A 19,854-nucleotide genomic window follows, 5' to 3' on the forward strand; every position below is an offset into this window, starting at 1 on the left:
TGAATGGGCTCTGTACATTTCTCTATAGATGTGAATGGGGTCTGTACATTTCTCCTATAGATGTGAATGGGGTCTGTACATTTCTCCTACAGATGTGAATGGGGTCTGTACATTTCTCTATAGATGTGAATGGGGTCTGTACATTTCTCCCTTACAGATGTGAATGGGGTCTGTACATTTCTCCTCTATAGATGTGAATGGGGTCTGTACATTTCTCCTCTATAGATGTGAATGGGGTCTGTACATTTCTCCTATAGATGTGAATGGGGTCTGTACATTTCTCCTATAGATGTGAATGGGGTCTGTACATTTCTCCTATAGATGTGAATGGGGTCTGTACATTTCTCCCCTAGAGATGTGAATGGGGTCTGTACATTTCTCCTATAGATGTGAATGGGCTCTGTACATTTCTCCTATAGATGTGAATGGGCTCTGTACATTTCTCCTATAGATGTGAATGGGGTCTGTACATTTTTCCTCTATAGATGTGAATGGGGTCTGTACATTTTTCCTCTATAGATGTGAATGGGGTCTGTACATTTCTCCCCTATAGATGTGAATGGGGTCTGTACATTTCTCTATAGATGTGAATGGGGTCTGCACATTTCTCTATAGATGTGAATGGGGTCTGTACATTTCTCCCATAGATGTGAATGGGCTCTGTACATTTCTCCCATAGATGTGAATGGGCTCTGTACATTTCTCTATAGATGTGAATGGGCTCTGTACATTTCTCTATAGATGTGAATGGGCTCTGTACATTTCTCCCATAGATGTGAATGGGGTCTGTACATTTCTCCTATAGATGTGAATGGGGTCTGTACATTTCTCTATAGATGTGAATGGGCTCTGTACATTTCTCCCATAGATGTGAATGGGCTCTGTACATTTCTCCCATAGATGTGAATGGGGTCTGTACATTTCTCCCATAGATGTGAATGGGGTCTGTACATTTCTCCCATAGATGTGAATGGGGTCTGCACATTTCTCCTCTATAGATGTGAATGGGGTCTGTACATTTCTCCCATAGATGTGAATGGGGTCTGTACATTTCTCCCATAGATGTGAATGGGGTCTGTACATTTCTCCCATAGATGTGAATGGGGTCTGTACATTTCTCTATAGATGTGAATGGGCTCTGTACATTTCTCCCATAGATGTGAATGGGCTCTGTACATTTCTCCCATAGATGTGAATGGGGTCTGTACATTTCTCTATAGATGTGAATGGGCTCTGTACATTTCTCCCATAGATGTGAATGGGGTGTGTACATTTCTCCCATAGATGTGAATGGGGTCTGTACATTTCTCCCATAGATGTGAATGGGGTCTGTACATTTCTCCCATAGATGTGAATGGGGTCTGCACATTTCTCCTCTATAGATGTGAATGGGGTCTGCACATTTCTCCTCTATAGATGTGAATGGGGTCTGTACATTTCTCCTCTATAGATGTGAATGGGCTCTGTACATTTCTCCCATAGATGTGAATGGGCTCTGTACATTTCTCCTATAGATGTGAATGGGGTCTGTACATTTCTCTATAGATGTGAATGGGGTCTGTACATTTCTCCCATAGATGTGAATGGGCTCTGTACATTTCTCCCATAGATGTGAATGGGGTCTGTACATTTCTCTATAGATGTGAATGGGGTCTGTACATTTCTCTATAGATGTGAATGGGGTCTGTACATTTCTCTATAGATGTGAATGGGGTCTGTACATTTCTCTATAGATGTGAATGGGGTCTGTACATTTCTCTATAGATGTGAATGGGGTCTGTACATTTCTCCCATAGATGTGAATGGGGTCTGTACATTTCTCTATAGATGTGAATGGGGTCTGTACATTTCTCCCATAGATGTGAATGGGGTCTGTACATTTCTCCCCTATGGATGTGAATGGGCTCTGTACATTTCTCCTATAGATGTGAATGGGGTCTGTACATTTCTCTATAGATGTGAATGGGGTCTGTACATTTCTCCCCTATAGATGTGAATGAGGTCTGTACATTTCTCCTATAGATGTGAATGGGGTCTGTACATTTCTCCTACAGATGTGAATGAGGTCTGTACATTTCTCTATAGATGTGAATGGGGTCTGTACATTTCTCTATAGATGTGAATGGGGTCTGTACATTTCTCCTACAGATGTGAATGGGGTCTGTACATTTCTCTATAGATGTGAATGGGGTCTGTACATTTCTCTATAGATGTGAATGGGGTCTGTACATTTCTCTATAGATGTGAATGGGGTCTGTACATTTCTCTATAGATGTGAATGGGGTCTGTACATTTCTCTATAGATGTGAATGGGGTCTCTACATTTCTCCTACAGATGTGAATGGGGTCTGTACATTTCTCTATAGATGTGAATGGGCTCTGTACATTTCTCCCTTATAGATGTGAATGGGCTCTGTACATTTCTCCCTTACAGATGTGAATGGGGTCTGTACATTTCTCCCTTACAGATGTGAATGGGGTCTGTACATTTCTCCCATAGATGTGAATGGGGTCTGTACATTTCTCCTATAGATGTGAATGAGGTCTGTACATTTCTCCCATAGATGTGAATGGGGTCTGTACATTTCTCCTATAGATGTGAATGGGGTCTGTACATTTCTCCTACAGATGTGAATGGGGTCTGTACATTTCTCTATAGATGTGAATGGGGTCTGTACATTTCTCCCATAGATGTGAATGGGGTCTGTACATTTCTACTATAGATGTGAATGAGGTCTGTACATTTCTCCCATAGATGTGAATGGGGTCTGTACATTTCTCCTATAGATGTGAATGGGCTCTGTACATTTCTCCTACAGATGTGAATGGGGTCTGTACATTTCTCTATAGATGTGAATGGGCTCTGTACATTTCTCTATAGATGTGAATGGGCTCTGTACATTTCTCCCTTATAGATGTGAATGGGCTCTGTACATTTCTCCCTTACAGATGTGAATGGGGTCTGTACATTTCTCCTCTACAGATGTGAATGGGGTCTGTACATTTCTCCCATAGATGTGAATGGGGTCTGTACATTTCTCCTATAGATGTGAATGAGGTCTGTACATTTCTCCCATAGATGTGAATGGGGTCTGTACATTCCTCTATAGATGTGAATGGGGTCTGTACATTTCTCTATAGATGTGAATGGGGTCTGTACATTTCTCCCATAGATGTGAATGGGGTCTGTACATTTCTCTATAGATGTGAATGGGGTCTGTACATTTCTCTATAGATGTGAATGGGCTCTGTACATTTCTCCCTTACAGATGTGAATGGGGTCTGTACATTTCTCCTCTATAGATGTGAATGGGGTCTGTACATTTCTCCCATAGATGTGAATGGGGTCTGTACATTTCTCCTATAGATGTGAATGAGGTCTGTACATTTCTCCCATAGATGTGAATGGGGTCTGTACATTCCTCTATAGATGTGAATGGGGTCTGTACATTTCTCTATAGATGTGAATGGGGTCTGTACATTTCTCCCATAGATGTGAATGGGGTCTGTACATTTCTCTATGGATGTGAATGGGCTCTGTACATTTCTCTATGGATGTGAATGGGCTCTGTACATTTCTCCTATAGATGTGAATGGGGTCTGTACATTTCTCTATAGATGTGAATGGGCTCTGTACATTTCTCCTATAGATGTGAATGGGGTCTGTACATTTCTCTATAGATGTGAATGGGGTCTGTACATTTCTCTATAGATGTGAATGGGGTCTGTACATTTCTCCCCTATAGATGTGAATGAGGTCTGTACATTTCTCCTATAGATGTGAATGGGGTCTGTACATTTCTCTATAGATGTGAATGGGGTCTGTACATTTCTCCTACAGATGTGAATGGGGTCTGTACATTTCTCTATAGATGTGAATGGGGTCTGTACATTTCTCTATAGATGTGAATGGGGTCTGTACATTTCTCCCTTATAGATGTGAATGGGCTCTGTACATTTCTCTATAGATGTGAATGGGGCCTGTACATTTCTCCCTTATAGATGTGAATGGGCTCTGTACATTTCTCCTCTATAGATGTGAATGGGGTCTGTACATTTCTCCTCTATAGATGTGAATGGGGTCTGTACATTTCTCCTCTATAGATGTGAATGGGGTCTGTACATTTTTCCTCTATAGATGTGAATGGGGTCTGTACATTTTTCCTCTATAGATGTGAATGGGGTCTGTACATTTCTCCTATAGATGTGAATGGGGTCTGTACATTTCTCTATAGATGTGAATGGGGTCTGTACATTTCTCCCCTATAGATGTGAATGAGGTCTGTACATTTCTCCTATAGATGTGAATGAGGTCTGTACATTTCTCATAGAGATGTGAATGGGGTCTGTACATTTCTCCTACAGATGTGAATGGGGTCTGTACATTTCTCTATAGATGTGAATGGGGTCTGTACATTTCTCTATAGATGTGAATGGGGTCTGTACATTTCTCCCTTATGGATGTGAATGGGCTCTGTACATTTCTCTATAGATGTGAATGGGGTCTGTACATTTCTCTATAGATGTGAATGGGGTCTGTACATTTCTCTATAGATGTGAATGGGGTCTGTACATTTCTCCTCTATAGATGTGAATGGGGTCTGTACATTTCTCCTCTATAGATGTGAATGGGGTCTGTACATTTTTCCTCTATAGATGTGAATGGGGTCTGTACATTTCTCCTATAGATGTGAATGGGGTCTGTACATTTCTCTATAGATGTGAATGGGGTCTGTACATTTCTCCCCTATAGATGTGAATGAGGTCTGTACATTTCTCCTATAGATGTGAATGGGGTCTGTACATTTCTCTATAGATGTGAATGGGGTCTGCACATTTCTCCTACAGATGTGAATGGGGTCTGTACATTTCTCTATAGATGTGAATGGGGTCTGTACATTTCTCCTACAGATGTGAATGGGGTCTATACATTTCTCTATAGATGTGAATGGGGTCTGTACATTTCTCCCTTATAGATGTGAATGGGCTCTGTACATTTCTCTATAGATGTGAATGGGGTCTGTACATTTCTCCTATAGATGTGATTGGGGTCTGTACATTTCTCCTATAGATGTGAATGGGGTCTGTACATTTCTCCTATAGATGTGAATGGGGTCTGTACATTTCTCCTATAGATGTGAATGGGGTCTGTACATTTCTCCCCTATAGATGTGAATGGGGTCTGCACATTTCTTCTATAGATGTGAATGGGGTCTGTACATTTCTCCTATAGATGTGAATGGGCTCTGTACATTTCTCCCATAGATGTGAATGGGGTCTGTACATTTCTCCCATAGATGTGAATGGGGTCTGTACATTTCTCCCATAGATGTGAATGGGGTCTGTACATTTCTCCCATAGATGTGAATGGGGTCTGTACATTTCTCTATAGATGTGAATGGGATCTGCACATTTCTCTATAGATGTGAATGGGGTCTGTACATTTCTCTATAGATGTGAATGGGGTCTGTACATTTCTCCCATAGATGTGAATGGGGTCTGTACATTTCTCCCATAGATGTGAATGGGGTCTGCACATTTCTCCTCTATAGATGTGAATGGGGTCTGTACATTTCTCCCATAGATGTGAATGGGGTCTGTACATTTCTCCCATAGATGTGAATGGGGTCTGTACATTTCTCCCATAGATGTGAATGGGGTCTGTACATTTCTCTATAGATGTGAATGGGCTCTGTACATTTCTCCCATAGATGTGAATGGGCTCTGTACATTTCTCCCATAGATGTGAATGGGGTCTGTACATTTCTCTATAGATGTGAATGGGCTCTGTACATTTCTCCCATAGATGTGAATGGGGTGTGTACATTTCTCCCATAGATGTGAATGGGGTCTGTACATTTCTCCCATAGATGTGAATGGGGTCTGTACATTTCTCCCATAGAGGTGAATGGGGTCTGTACATTTCTCTATAGATGTGAATGGGGTCTGCACATTTCTCCTCTATAGATGTGAATGGGGTCTGCACATTTCTCCTCTATAGATGTGAATGGGGTCTGTACATTTCTCCTCTATAGATGTGAATGGGCTCTGTACATTTCTCCCATAGATGTGAATGGGCTCTGTACATTTCTCCTATAGATGTGAATGGGGTCTGTACATTTCTCTATAGATGTGAATGGGGTCTGTACATTTCTCTATAGATGTGAATGGGCTCTGTACATTTCTCCCTTACAGATGTGAATGGGGTCTGTACATTTCTCCTCTATAGATGTGAATGGGGTCTGTACATTTCTCCCATAGATGTGAATGGGGTCTGTACATTTCTCCTATAGATGTGAATGAGGTCTGTACATTTCTCCCATAGATGTGAATGGGGTCTGTACATTCCTCTATAGATGTGAATGGGGTCTGTACATTTCTCTATAGATGTGAATGGGGTCTGTACATTTCTCCCATAGATGTGAATGGGGTCTGTACATTTCTCTATGGATGTGAATGGGCTCTGTACATTTCTCCTATAGATGTGAATGGGGTCTGTACATTTCTCTATAGATGTGAATGGGCTCTGTACATTTCTCCTATAGATGTGAATGGGGTCTGTACATTTCTCTATAGATGTGAATGGGGTCTGTACATTTCTCTATAGATGTGAATGGGCTCTGTACATTTCTCTATAGATGTGAATGGGGTCTGTACATTTCTCTATAGATGTGAATGGGGTCTGTACATTTCTCTATAGATGTGAATGGGGTCTGTACATTTCTCCCCTATAGATGTGAATGAGGTCTGTACATTTCTCCTATAGATGTGAATGGGGTCTGTACATTTCTCTATAGATGTGAATGGGGTCTGTACATTTCTCCTACAGATGTGAATGGGGTCTGTACATTTCTCTATAGATGTGAATGGGGTCTGTACATTTCTCTATAGATGTGAATGGGGTCTGTACATTTCTCCCTTATAGATGTGAATGGGCTCTGTACATTTCTCTATAGATGTGAATGGGGTCTGTACATTTCTCCCTTATAGATGTGAATGGGCTCTGTACATTTCTCCTCTATAGATGTGAATGGGGTCTGTACATTTCTCCTCTATAGATGTGAATGGGGTCTGTACATTTCTCCTCTATAGATGTGAATGGGGTCTGTACATTTTTCCTCTATAGATGTGAATGGGGTCTGTACATTTTTCCTCTATAGATGTGAATGGGGTCTGTACATTTCTCCTATAGATGTGAATGGGGTCTGTACATTTCTCTATAGATGTGAATGGGGTCTGTACATTTCTCCCCTATAGATGTGAATGAGGTCTGTACATTTCTCCTATAGATGTGAATGAGGTCTGTACATTTCTCATATAGATGTGAATGGGGTCTGTACATTTCTCCTACAGATGTGAATGGGGTCTGTACATTTCTCTATAGATGTGAATGGGGTCTGTACATTTCTCTATAGATGTGAATGGGGTCTGTACATTTCTCCCTTATAGATGTGAATGGGCTCTGTACATTTCTCTATAGATGTGAATGGGGTCTGTACATTTCTCTATAGATGTGAATGGGGTCTGTACATTTCTCTATAGATGTGAATGGGGTCTGTACATTTCTCCTCTATAGATGTGAATGGGGTCTGTACATTTCTCCTCTATAGATGTGAATGGGGTCTGTACATTTTTCCTCTATAGATGTGAATGGGGTCTGTACATTTCTCCTATAGATGTGAATGGGGTCTGTACATTTCTCTATAGATGTGAATGGGGTCTGTACATTTCTCCCCTATAGATGTGAATGAGGTCTGTACATTTCTCCTATAGATGTGAATGGGGTCTGTACATTTCTCTATAGATGTGAATGGGGTCTGCACATTTCTCCTACAGATGTGAATGGGGTCTGTACATTTCTCTATAGATGTGAATGGGGTCTGTACATTTCTCCTACAGATGTGAATGGGGTCTATACATTTCTCTATAGATGTGAATGGGGTCTGTACATTTCTCCCTTATAGATGTGAATGGGCTCTGTACATTTCTCTATAGATGTGAATGGGGTCTGTACATTTCTCCTATAGATGTGATTGGGGTCTGTACATTTCTCCTATAGATGTGAATGGGGTCTGTACATTTCTCCTATAGATGTGAATGGGGTCTGTACATTTCTCCTATAGATGTGAATGGGGTCTGTACATTTCTCCCCTATAGATGTGAATGGGGTCTGCACATTTCTTCTATAGATGTGAATGGGGTCTGTACATTTCTCCTATAGATGTGAATGGGCTCTGTACATTTCTCCCATAGATGTGAATGGGGTCTGTACATTTCTCCCATAGATGTGAATGGGGTCTGTACATTTCTCCCATAGATGTGAATGGGGTCTGTACATTTCTCCCATAGATGTGAATGGGGTCTGTACATTTCTCTATAGATGTGAATGGGATCTGCACATTTCTCTATAGATGTGAATGGGGTCTGTACATTTCTCTATAGATGTGAATGGGGTCTGTACATTTCTCCCATAGATGTGAATGGGGTCTGTACATTTCTCCCATAGATGTGAATGGGGTCTGCACATTTCTCCTCTATAGATGTGAATGGGGTCTGTACATTTCTCCCATAGATGTGAATGGGGTCTGTACATTTCTCCCATAGATGTGAATGGGGTCTGTACATTTCTCCCATAGATGTGAATGGGGTCTGTACATTTCTCTATAGATGTGAATGGGCTCTGTACATTTCTCCCATAGATGTGAATGGGCTCTGTACATTTCTCCCATAGATGTGAATGGGGTCTGTACATTTCTCTATAGATGTGAATGGGCTCTGTACATTTCTCCCATAGATGTGAATGGGGTGTGTACATTTCTCCCATAGATGTGAATGGGGTCTGTACATTTCTCCCATAGATGTGAATGGGGTCTGTACATTTCTCCCATAGAGGTGAATGGGGTCTGTACATTTCTCTATAGATGTGAATGGGGTCTGCACATTTCTCCTCTATAGATGTGAATGGGGTCTGCACATTTCTCCTCTATAGATGTGAATGGGGTCTGTACATTTCTCCTCTATAGATGTGAATGGGCTCTGTACATTTCTCCCATAGATGTGAATGGGCTCTGTACATTTCTCCTATAGATGTGAATGGGGTCTGTACATTTCTCTATAGATGTGAATGGGGTCTGTACATTTCTCCCATAGATGTGAATGGGGTCTGTACATTTCTCCCATAGATGTGAATGAGGTCTGTACATTTCTCCCATAGATGTGAATGGGGTCTGTACATTTCTCTATAGATGTGAATGGGGTCTGTACATTTCTCTATAGATGTGAATGGGGTCTGTACATTTCTCCCATAGATGTGAATGGGGTCTGTACATTTCTCTATAGATGTGAATGGGGTCTGTACATTTCTCCCATAGATGTGAATGGGGTCTGTACATTTCTCCCCTATGGATGTGAATGGGCTCTGTACATTTCTCCTATAGATGTGAATGGGGTCTGTACATTTCTCTATAGATGTGAATGGGGTCTGTACATTTCTCCCCTATAGATGTGAATGAGGTCTGTACATTTCTCCTATAGATGTGAATGGGGTCTGTACATTTCTCTATAGATGTGAATGGGGTCTGTACATTTCTCCTACAGATGTGAATGAGGTCTGTACATTTCTCTATAGATGTGAATGGGGTCTGTACATTTCTCTATAGATGTGAATGTGGTCTGTACATTTCTCCTACAGATGTGAATGGGGTCTGTACATTTCTCTATAGATGTGAATGGGGTCTGTACATTTCTCTATAGATGTGAATGGGGTCTCTACATTTCTCTATAGATGTGAATGGGGTCTGTACATTTCTCCTACAGATGTGAATGGGGTCTGTACATTTCTCTATAGATGTGAATGGGCTCTGTACATTTCTCTATAGATGTGAATGGGCTCTGTACATTTCTCCCTTACAGATGTGAATGGGGTCTGTACATTTCTCCCTTACAGATGTGAATGGGGTCTGTACATTTCTCCCATAGATGTGAATGGGGTCTGTACATTTCTCCTATAGATGTGAATGAGGTCTGTACATTTCTCCCATAGATGTGAATGGGGTCTGTACATTTCTCCTATAGATGTGAATGGGGTCTGTACATTTCTCCTACAGATGTGAATGGGGTCTGTACATTTCTCTATAGATGTGAATGGGGTCTGTACATTTCTCCCATAGATGTGAATGGGGTCTGTACATTTCTCCTATAGATGTGAATGAGGTCTGTACATTTCTCCCATAGATGTGAATGGGGTCTGTACATTTCTCCCATAGATGTGAATGGGGTCTGTACATTTCTCCTATAGATGTGAATGGGCTCTGTACATTTCTCCTACAGATGTGAATGGGGTCTGTACATTTCTCTATAGATGTGAATGGGCTCTGTACATTTCTCTATAGATGTGAATGGGCTCTGTACATTTCTCCCTTATAGATGTGAATGGGCTCTGTACATTTCTCCCTTACAGATGTGAATGGGGTCTGTACATTTCTCCTCTATAGATGTGAATGGGGTCTGTACATTTCTCCCATAGATGTGAATGGGGTCTGTACATTTCTCCTATAGATGTGAATGAGGTCTGTACATTTCTCCCATAGATGTGAATGGGGTCTGTACATTCCTCTATAGATGTGAATGGGGTCTCTACATTTCTCTATAGATGTGAATGGGGTCTGTACATTTCTCTATAGATGTGAATGGGGTCTGTACATTTCTCTATAGATGTGAATGGGGTCTGTACATTTCTCCCATAGATGTGAATGGGGTCTGTACATTTCTCTATAGATGTGAATGGGGTCTGTACATTTCTCTATAGATGTGAATGGGCTCTGTACATTTCTCCCTTACAGATGTGAATGGGGTCTGTACATTTCTCCTCTAAAGATGTGAATGGGGTCTGTACATTTCTCCCATAGATGTGAATGGGGTCTGTACATTTCTCCTATAGATGTGAATGAGGTCTGTACATTTCTCCCATAGATGTGAATGGGGTCTGTACATTCCTCTATAGATGTGAATGGGGTCTGTACATTTCTCTATAGATGTGAATGGGGTCTGTACATTTCTCCCATAGATGTGAATGGGGTCTGTACATTTCTCTATGGATGTGAATGGGCTCTGTACATTTCTCCTATAGATGTGAATGGGGTCTGTACATTTCTCTATAGATGTGAATGGGCTCTGTACATTTCTCCTATAGATGTGAATGGGGTCTGTACATTTCTCTATAGATGTGAATGGGGTCTGTACATTTCTCCCCTATAGATGTGAATGAGGTCTGTACATTTCTCCTATAGATGTGAATGGGGTCTGTACATTTCTCTATAGATGTGAATGGGGTCTGTACATTTCTCTATAGATGTGAATGGGGTCTGTACATTTCTCCTACAGATGTGAATGGGGTCTGTACATTTCTCCTACAGATGTGAATGGGGTCTGTACATTTCTCTATAGATGTGAATGGGGTCTGTACATTTCTCTATAGATGTGAATGGGGTCTGTACATTTCTCCCTTATAGATGTGAATGGGCTCTGTACATTTCTCTATAGATGTGAATGGGGTCTGTACATTTCTCCCTTATAGATGTGAATGGGCTCTGTACATTTCTCCTCTATAGATGTGAATGGGGTCTGTACATTTCTCCTCTATAGATGTGAATGGGGTCTGTACATTTCTCCTCTATAGATGTGAATGGGGTCTGTACATTTTTCCTCTATAGATGTGAATGGGGTCTGTACATTTTTCCTCTATAGATGTGAATGGGGTCTGTACATTTCTCCTATAGATGTGAATGGGGTCTGTACATTTCTCTATAGATGTGAATGGGGTCTGTACATTTCTCCCCTATAGATGTGAATGAGGTCTGTACATTTCTCCTATAGATGTGAATGAGGTCTGTACATTTCTCATATAGATGTGAATGGGGTCTGTACATTTCTCCTACAGATGTGAATGGGGTCTGTACATTTCTCTATAGATGTGAATGGGGTCTGTACATTTCTCTATAGATGTGAATGGGGTCTGTACATTTCTCCCTTATAGATGTGAATGGGCTCTGTACATTTCTCTATAGATGTGAATGGGGTCTGTACATTTCTCTATAGATGTGAATGGGGTCTGTACATTTCTCCTACAGATGTGAATGGGGTCTGTACATTTCTCCTACAGATGTGAATGGGGTCTGTACATTTCTCTATAGATGTGAATGGGCTCTGTACATTTCTCTATAGATGTGAATGGGGTCTGTACATTTCTCCCTTATAGATGTGAATGGGCTCTGTACATTTCTCCCTTACAGATGTGAATGGGGTCTGTACATTTCTCCTCTATAGATGTGAATGGGGTCTGTACATTTCTCCTCTATAGATGTGAATGGGGTCTGTACATTTCTCCTCTATAGATGTGAATGGGGTCTGTACATTTCTCCCATAGATGTGAATGGGGTCTGTACATTTCTCCTCTATAGATGTGAATGGGGTCTGTACATTTCTCCCATAGATGTGAATGGGGTCTGTACATTCCTCTATAGATGTGAATGGGGTCTGTACATTTCTCTATAGATGTGAATGGGGTCTGTACATTTCTCCCATAGATGTGAATGGGGTCTGTACATTTCTCTATGGATGTGAATGGGCTCTGTACATTTCTCCTATAGATGTGAATGGGGTCTGTACATTTCTCTATAGATGTGAATGGGCTCTGTACATTTCTCCTATAGATGTGAATGGGGTCTGTACATTTCTCTATAGATGTGAATGGGGTCTGTACATTTCTCCCCTATAGATGTGAATGAGGTCTGTACATTTCTCCTATAGATGTGAATGGGGTCTGTACATTTCTCCTATAGATGTGAATGGGGTCTGTACATTTCTCTATAGATGTGAATGGGGTCTGTACATTTCTCCTACAGATGTGAATGGGGTCTGTACATTTCTCCCTTATAGATGTGAATGGGGTCTGTACATTTCTCTATAGATGTGAATGGGGTCTGTACATTTCTCCCTTATAGATGTGAATGGGCTCTGTACATTTCTCTATAGATGTGAATGGGGTCTGTACATTTCTCCCTTATAGATGTGAATGGGCTCTGTACATTTCTCCCTTACAGATGTGAATGGGGTCTGTACATTTCTCCTCTATAGATGTGAATGGGGTCTGTACATTTCTCCTCTATAGATGTGAATGGGGTCTGTACATTTTTCCTCTATAGATGTGAATGGGGTCTGTACATTTTTCCTCTATAGATGTGAATGGGGTCTGTACATTTCTCCTATAGATGTGAATGGGCTCTGTACATTTCTCCCTTACAGATGTGAATGGGGTCTGTACATTTTTCCTCTATAGATGTGAATGGGGTCTGTACATTTCTCCCATAGATGTGAATGGGGTCTGTACATTCCTCTATAGATGTGAATGGGGTCTGTACATTCCTCTATAGATGTGAATGGGGTCTGTACATTTCTCTATAGATGTGAATGGGGTCTGTACATTTCTCTATAGATGTGAATGGGGTCTGTACATTCCTCTATAGATGTGAATGGGGTCTGTACATTTCTCTATAGATGTGAATGAGGTCTGTACATTTCTCTATAGATGTGAATGGGGTCTGTACATTTCTCCCATAGATGTGAATGGGGTCTGTACATTTCTCTATAGATGTGAATGGGGTCTGTACATTTCTCTATAGATGTGAATGGGGTCTGTACATTTCTCTATAGATGTGAATGGGGTCTGTACATTTCTCCCATAGATGTGAATGGGGTCTGTACATTTCTCTATAGATGTGAATGGGGTCTGTACATTTCTCTATAGATGTGAATGGGGTCTGTACATTTCTCTATAGATGTGAATGGGGTCTGTACATTTCTCTATAGATGTGAATGGGGTCTGTACATTTCTCCCATAGATGTGAATGGGGTCTGTACATTTCTCTATAGATGTGAATGGGGTCTGTACATTTCTCTATAGATGTGAATGGGGTCTGTACATTTCTCCCATAGATGTGAATGGGGTCTGTACATTTCTCTATAGATGTGAATGGGGTCTGTACATTTCTCTATAGATGTGAATGGGGTCTGTACGTTTCTCTATAGATGTGAATGGGGTCTGTACATTTCTCCCATAGATGTGAATGGGGTCTGTACATTTCTCCCATAGATGTGAATGGGGTGTTAATTGCTTCCTCCTCAGCCTCTGGAGAGTCTACAAATTCCCACAACCCCCTGCGGCCTCTCACCTGACACATAACACGGGGGTGCAGGCGCCGGGTCTCCTCCGTTTCTCCTCCGTTTCTCCGCCGTAGACGTCGCCTGATACCAGAGATGACAACTCTCTCCCCACAGCGCTGCCTCAGCTGAAGGACCTGCGATGACGTCAGCACCATGTGACCAGGCGCGTAATGACAGGCGCCACCTTGGAGCATGCCGGAAGTGACGTAATAATGACTGGAAGAACCTGCCAACAGTAAAGATGGTGGAGGCTAAATACCAGAGAAGGAGAAATCGTCTGACGTCACAGAATCACGTGACAGCGTTGGTTAACAGGTTAGCAGGTGGTTAACTTTAAGGCCGGCGTCACACTCAGCGTAAAACAATACGGTCCGTATATTACGGCCGTAATACGCTGAAAAGTCCCGAAAATAGTGGTCCGTAGCTCCTCTGTAGGCAGGGTGTGTCAGCGTTTTTTGCGCATGGCATCCTCCGTATGTAATCCGTATGGCATCCGTACTGCGTGGTTTTCTCGCAGGCCTGCAAAACCAACATACCGCTATAGAAATGATCCATGTGTCCCAAAAAGAAAAAAAAATATATATATATACTGTCTATATATATATATATATATATATATGTCAGTAGACATATATATGTATATATATTAATATTTTTTCCAGCGCTATACAGCTTGAAAGCCGGTAATTCAATTACCGGCTTTTTCTTTCTCCTTCCTAAAACCCGACATGATATGAGACCTGATTACATACAGTAAACCATGTCTTCTCTCCATTTTTTTTGCAGATTCCACACTACTAATGTCAGTAGTGTGTATCTGCAAAATTTGGCCGTTCTAGCTCTTAAAATAAAGGGTTAAATGACGGAAAAAATTGGCGTGGGCTCCTGCGCAATTTTCTCCGCCAGAGTAGTAAAGCCAGTGACTGAGGGCAGATATTAATAGCCTGGAGAGGGTCCATGGTTATTGGCCCCCCCCTGGCTAAAAACACCTGCCCCCAGCCACCCCAGAAAAGGAAGATCTGGAAGATGCGCCTATTCTGGCACTTGGCCACTCTCTTCCCATTCCCGTGTAGCGGTGGGATATGGGGTAATGAAGGGTTAATGCCACCTTGCTATTGTAAGGTGACATTAAGCCTAATTAATAATGGAGAGGCGTCAAGTATGACACCTATCCATTATTAATCCAATTGTAGTAAAGGGTTAAATAATACACAAACACATTATTTAAAATTATTTTAATGAAATAAAAACAATGGTTGTTGGAGTATTTTATTCTACGCCCAATCCAGTCACTGAAGACCCTCGTTCTGTGAAAGAAAAAACATAATAAACCAACAATATCCTTACCCTCCGCAGATCTGTAACGTCCAACGATGTAAATCCTTCTGAAGGGGTTAAAACATTTTGCAGCCAGGAGCTTTGCTAATGCAGGCTGCTCCTCGCTGCAAAACCCCGGGGAATGAGTCTAAATATAGATCAATGAGCTATATTTAGCTTCATTTGCGGTGAGGCGCCCTCTGCTGGCTGTTTATAGATCGTGGGAACTTGCCTAGAAAGCCTGGGAGCTTTAACCCTTCATTACCCCATATGCCACCGCTACACGGGAATGGGAAGAGAGTGGCCAAGTGCCAGAATAGGCGCATCTTCCAGATCCAGATTTGGGGCAGCACTATATAAAAATAAAGATTATTATTATTTATTATCTTCCTTTTCTGGGGTGGCCCCCCTCTCCAGGCTATTAATATCTGCCCTCAGTCACTGGCTTTACTACTCTGGCGGAGAAAATTGCGCAGGAGCCAACGCCAATTTTTTCCGCCATTTAACCCTTTATTTTAAGAGCTAGAACGGCCAAATTTTGCAGATACACACTACTGACATTAGTAGTGTGGAATCTGCAAAAAAAATGGAGAGAAGACATGGTTTACTGTATGTAATCAGGTCTCATATCATGTCGGGTTTTAGGAAGGAGAAAGAAAAAGCCGGTAATTGAATTACCGGCTTTCAAGCTGTATAGCGCTGGAATAAATATTAATATATATACATATGTGTCTCACTGACATTATATATATATATATACCTATTCTATGTGTACACATTTATTCTACCTATTCTACTGTAAGCTGTCAGTGTGATTTTACTGTACACCGCACTGAATTACCGGCTTTTCTCTCTAACACCGCTGCGTATTTCTCGCAAGTCACACTGCTTGTCCGTGTGTAATCCGTATTTTTCACGCTTCCATAGACTTTCATTGGCGTATTTCTTGCGCAGTACGGTGACAAACGCAGCATGCTGCGATTTTGTACGGCCTTAGAAAGCCGTATAATACTGATCAGTAAAATACGGCAGATAGGAGCAGAGGCATAGAGAATAATTGTGCCGTATTTTTTGCGAGTTTTACGGACGTAGTTTCTGCGCTCTTACGTCCGTAAAACTCGCATGTGTGACGCCGGCCTAATCCATTATTTAGAAGGGAAGAAGCTGTGTGCAGCATGCCGGAAAGTGAGGAGGGAGATCTGAGGTATATTGTTGGGGGGGGGGAGATCTGAGGTATATTGTTGGGGGGGGGGAGATCTGAGGTATATTGTTGGGGGGGGGGAGATCTGAGGTATATTGTTGGGGGGGAGGAGATCTGAGGTATATTGTTGGGGGGAGATCTGAGGTATATTGTTGGGGGGGGAGATCTGAGGTATATTGTTGGGGGGGGGAGATCTGAGGTATATTGTTGGGGGGGGGAGATCTGAGGTATATTGTTGGGGGGGAGGAGATCTGAGGTATATTGTTGGGGGGGAGATCTGAGGTATATTGTTGGGGGGGGAGATCTGAGGTATATTGTGGGGGGGGGAGATCTGAGGTATATTGTTGGGGGGGGAGATCTGAGGTATATTGTTGGGGGGGGAGATCTGAGGTATATTGTTGGGGGGGAGATCTGAGGTATATTGTTGGGGGGGAGATCTGAGGTATATTGTTGGGGGGGAAGGGGGGAGATCTGAGGTATATTGTTGGACGGGGGAGATCTGAGGTATATTGTTGGACGGGGGGAGATCTGAGGTATATTGTTGGGGGGGGAGATCTGAGGTATATTGTCGGGGGGGAGATCTGAGGTATATTGTTGGGGGGGGGAGATCTGAGGTATATTGTTGGGGGGGGGAGATCTGAGGTATATTGTTGGGGGGGGGGAGGTCTGAGGTATATTGGGGGAGATTTGAGGTATATTGGGGGGGATCTGATGTATGGGGGGGAGATCTGAGTTATATGGGTGGGGGAGATCTGAGGTATATTGGGGGGAGATCTGAGGTATATTGGGGGGAGATCTGAGGTATATTGGGGGGAGATCTGAGGTATATTGGGGGGGAGATCTGAGGTATATTGGGGGGGGAGATCTGAGGTATATTGGGGGGGAGATCTGAGGTATGTTGGGGGGGAGATCTGAGGTATGTTGGGGGGGAGATCTGAGGTATATTGGGGGGGGAGATCTGAGTTATATGGGTGGGGGAGATCTGAGGTATATTGGGGGGAGATCTGAGGTATATTGGGGAGATCTGAGTTATATGGGGGAGATCTGAGGTATATAGGGGAGATCTGAGTTATATGGGGGAGATCTGAGGTATATGGGGGGAGATCTAAGGTATATGGAGGGAGATCGGAGGTATATGGGGGGAGATCTGAGTTATATGGTGGGAGATCTGAGGTATATGGGGGGAGATCTGAGGTATATGGTGGGAGATCTGAGGTATATGGGGGGAGATCTGAGGTATATGGGGGGAGATCTGAGGTATATGGGGGGAGATCGGAGGTATATGGGGGGAGATCGGAGGTATATGGGGGGAGATCGGAGGTATATGGGGGAGATCTGAGGTATATGGGGGGAGATCTGAGGTATATGGGGGAGATCTGAGATACATGAGGGAGGAGATTGGAGGTATATGGAGGGAGATCGGAGGTATATGGGGGGGAGATCTGAGTTATATGGTGGGAGATCTGAGGTATATGGGGGGGATCTGAGTTATATGGGAGGAGATCTGAGTTATATGGTGGGAGATCTGAGTTATATGGGGGGGATCTGAGTTATATGGGGGGAGATCTGAGGTATATTGGGGAGATCTGAGGTATATGGGGGGAGTTCTGAGGTATATGGGGGAGATCTGAGTTATATGGGGGAGATCTGAGTTATATGGAGGGAGATCGGAGTTATATGGTGGGAGATCTGAGGTATATGGGGGGGGATCTGAGTTATATGGGGGGAGATCTGAGGTATATGGTGGGAGATCTGAGGTATATGTGGGAGATCTGAGATACATGAGGGAGGAGATTGGAGGTATATGGGGGAGATCGGAGGTATATGGGGGGGATCTGAGTTATATGCTCAGCACCACCCTACATCTCCTCCCTGGTATCAGTCTACCACCCTACCCGTGCCCTCCGCTCCGCTAATGACCTCAGGTTAGCATCCTCAATAATCAGACCCTCCCACTCCCGTCTCCAAGACTTTACACGTGCTGCGCCGATTCTTTGGAATGCACTACCTAGGTTAATACGATTAATCCCCAATCCCCACAGTTTTAAGCGTGCCCTAAAAACTCATTTGTTCAGACTGGCCTACCGCCTCAATGCATTAACCTAACGATCCCTGTGTGGCCTATTTATAATAAAAAAAAAAAAAAGGTTCCTCGCATCATGTTCTCATACACTTTATGCAGTATTAGCCCTCTGTGTCTGTACTGCTACATACTTAGGCAGGTAACTGGTTCATGCAGCTTTACATGAACACCTGAGCCTTACACTATAGCTGGTCCGAATAACTAAAGCAATTGTTACCATCCACCTCTCGTGTCTCCCCTTTTCCTCATAGTTTGTAGCTTGCGAGCAGCAGGGCCCTCACTCCTCCTGGTATCTGTTTTGAACTGTATTTCTGTTATGCTGTAATGTCTATTGTCTGTACAAGTCCCCTCTATAATTTGTAAAGCGCTGCGGAATATGTTGGCGCTATATAAATAAAATTATTATTATTATTATTTATTATATGGGGGGAGATCTGAGGTATATGTGGGAGATCTGAGGTATATGGGGGGGGGGATCTGAGTTATATGGGGGGAGATCTGAGGTATATGGTGGGAGATCTGAGGTATATTGGGGAGATCTGAGGTATATGGGGGGGAGATCTGAGGTATATGGGGGGAGATCTGAGGTATATGGGGGGGAGATCTGAGGTATATGGGGGGAGATCTGAGGTATATGGGGGGAGATCTGCGGTATATGGGGGGAGATCTGAGTTATATGGGGGAGATCTGAGTTATATGGAGGGAGATCTGAGGTATATGGTGGGGGATCTGAGGTATATGGGGGGAGATCTGAGGTATATGGGGGGAGATCTGAGGTATATGGGGGGAGATCTGAGGTATATGTGGGAGATCTGAGATACATGAGGGAGGAGATTGGAGGTATATGGTGGGAGATCGGAGGTATATGGGGGGGGATCTGAGTTATATGGGGGGAGATCTGAGGTATATGTGGGAGATCTGAGGTATATGGGGGGGATCTGAGTTATATGGGGGGAGATCTGAGGTATATGGTGGGAGATCTGATGTACATGTGGGGGAGATCTGAGGTATATGGTGGGAGATCTGAGGTATA

At 42.7% G+C, this 19,854-nt stretch overlaps 1 protein-coding gene across 3 annotated transcripts in view; it reads right to left on the minus strand.

The window, feature by feature from the left end:
- The window catches only part of LOC138643230 (zinc finger protein 484-like), a 96,750-nt gene extending 82,377 nt beyond the window's left edge, over positions 1-14,373 (minus strand). The window contains exon 1 of one of the 3 annotated variants that reach the window (XM_069732095.1): positions 14,229-14,373. Coding sequence is in view for 1 of the 3 variants with exons in the window: in XM_069732093.1 (XP_069588194.1) it covers positions 14,229-14,237 (9 nt within the window). In the remaining 2 variants the exon portion in view is untranslated. The remainder of the gene's footprint in view (positions 1-14,228) is intronic. The other 2 variants (XM_069732094.1, XM_069732093.1) reach the window with 2 other exon arrangements.
- Between the last annotated feature and the right edge of the window lie 5,481 nt (positions 14,374-19,854).

Source organism: Ranitomeya imitator, chromosome 6, assembly GCF_032444005.1.
Source record: "Ranitomeya imitator isolate aRanImi1 chromosome 6, aRanImi1.pri, whole genome shotgun sequence".
NCBI lineage: Eukaryota > Metazoa > Chordata > Amphibia > Anura > Dendrobatidae > Ranitomeya > Ranitomeya imitator.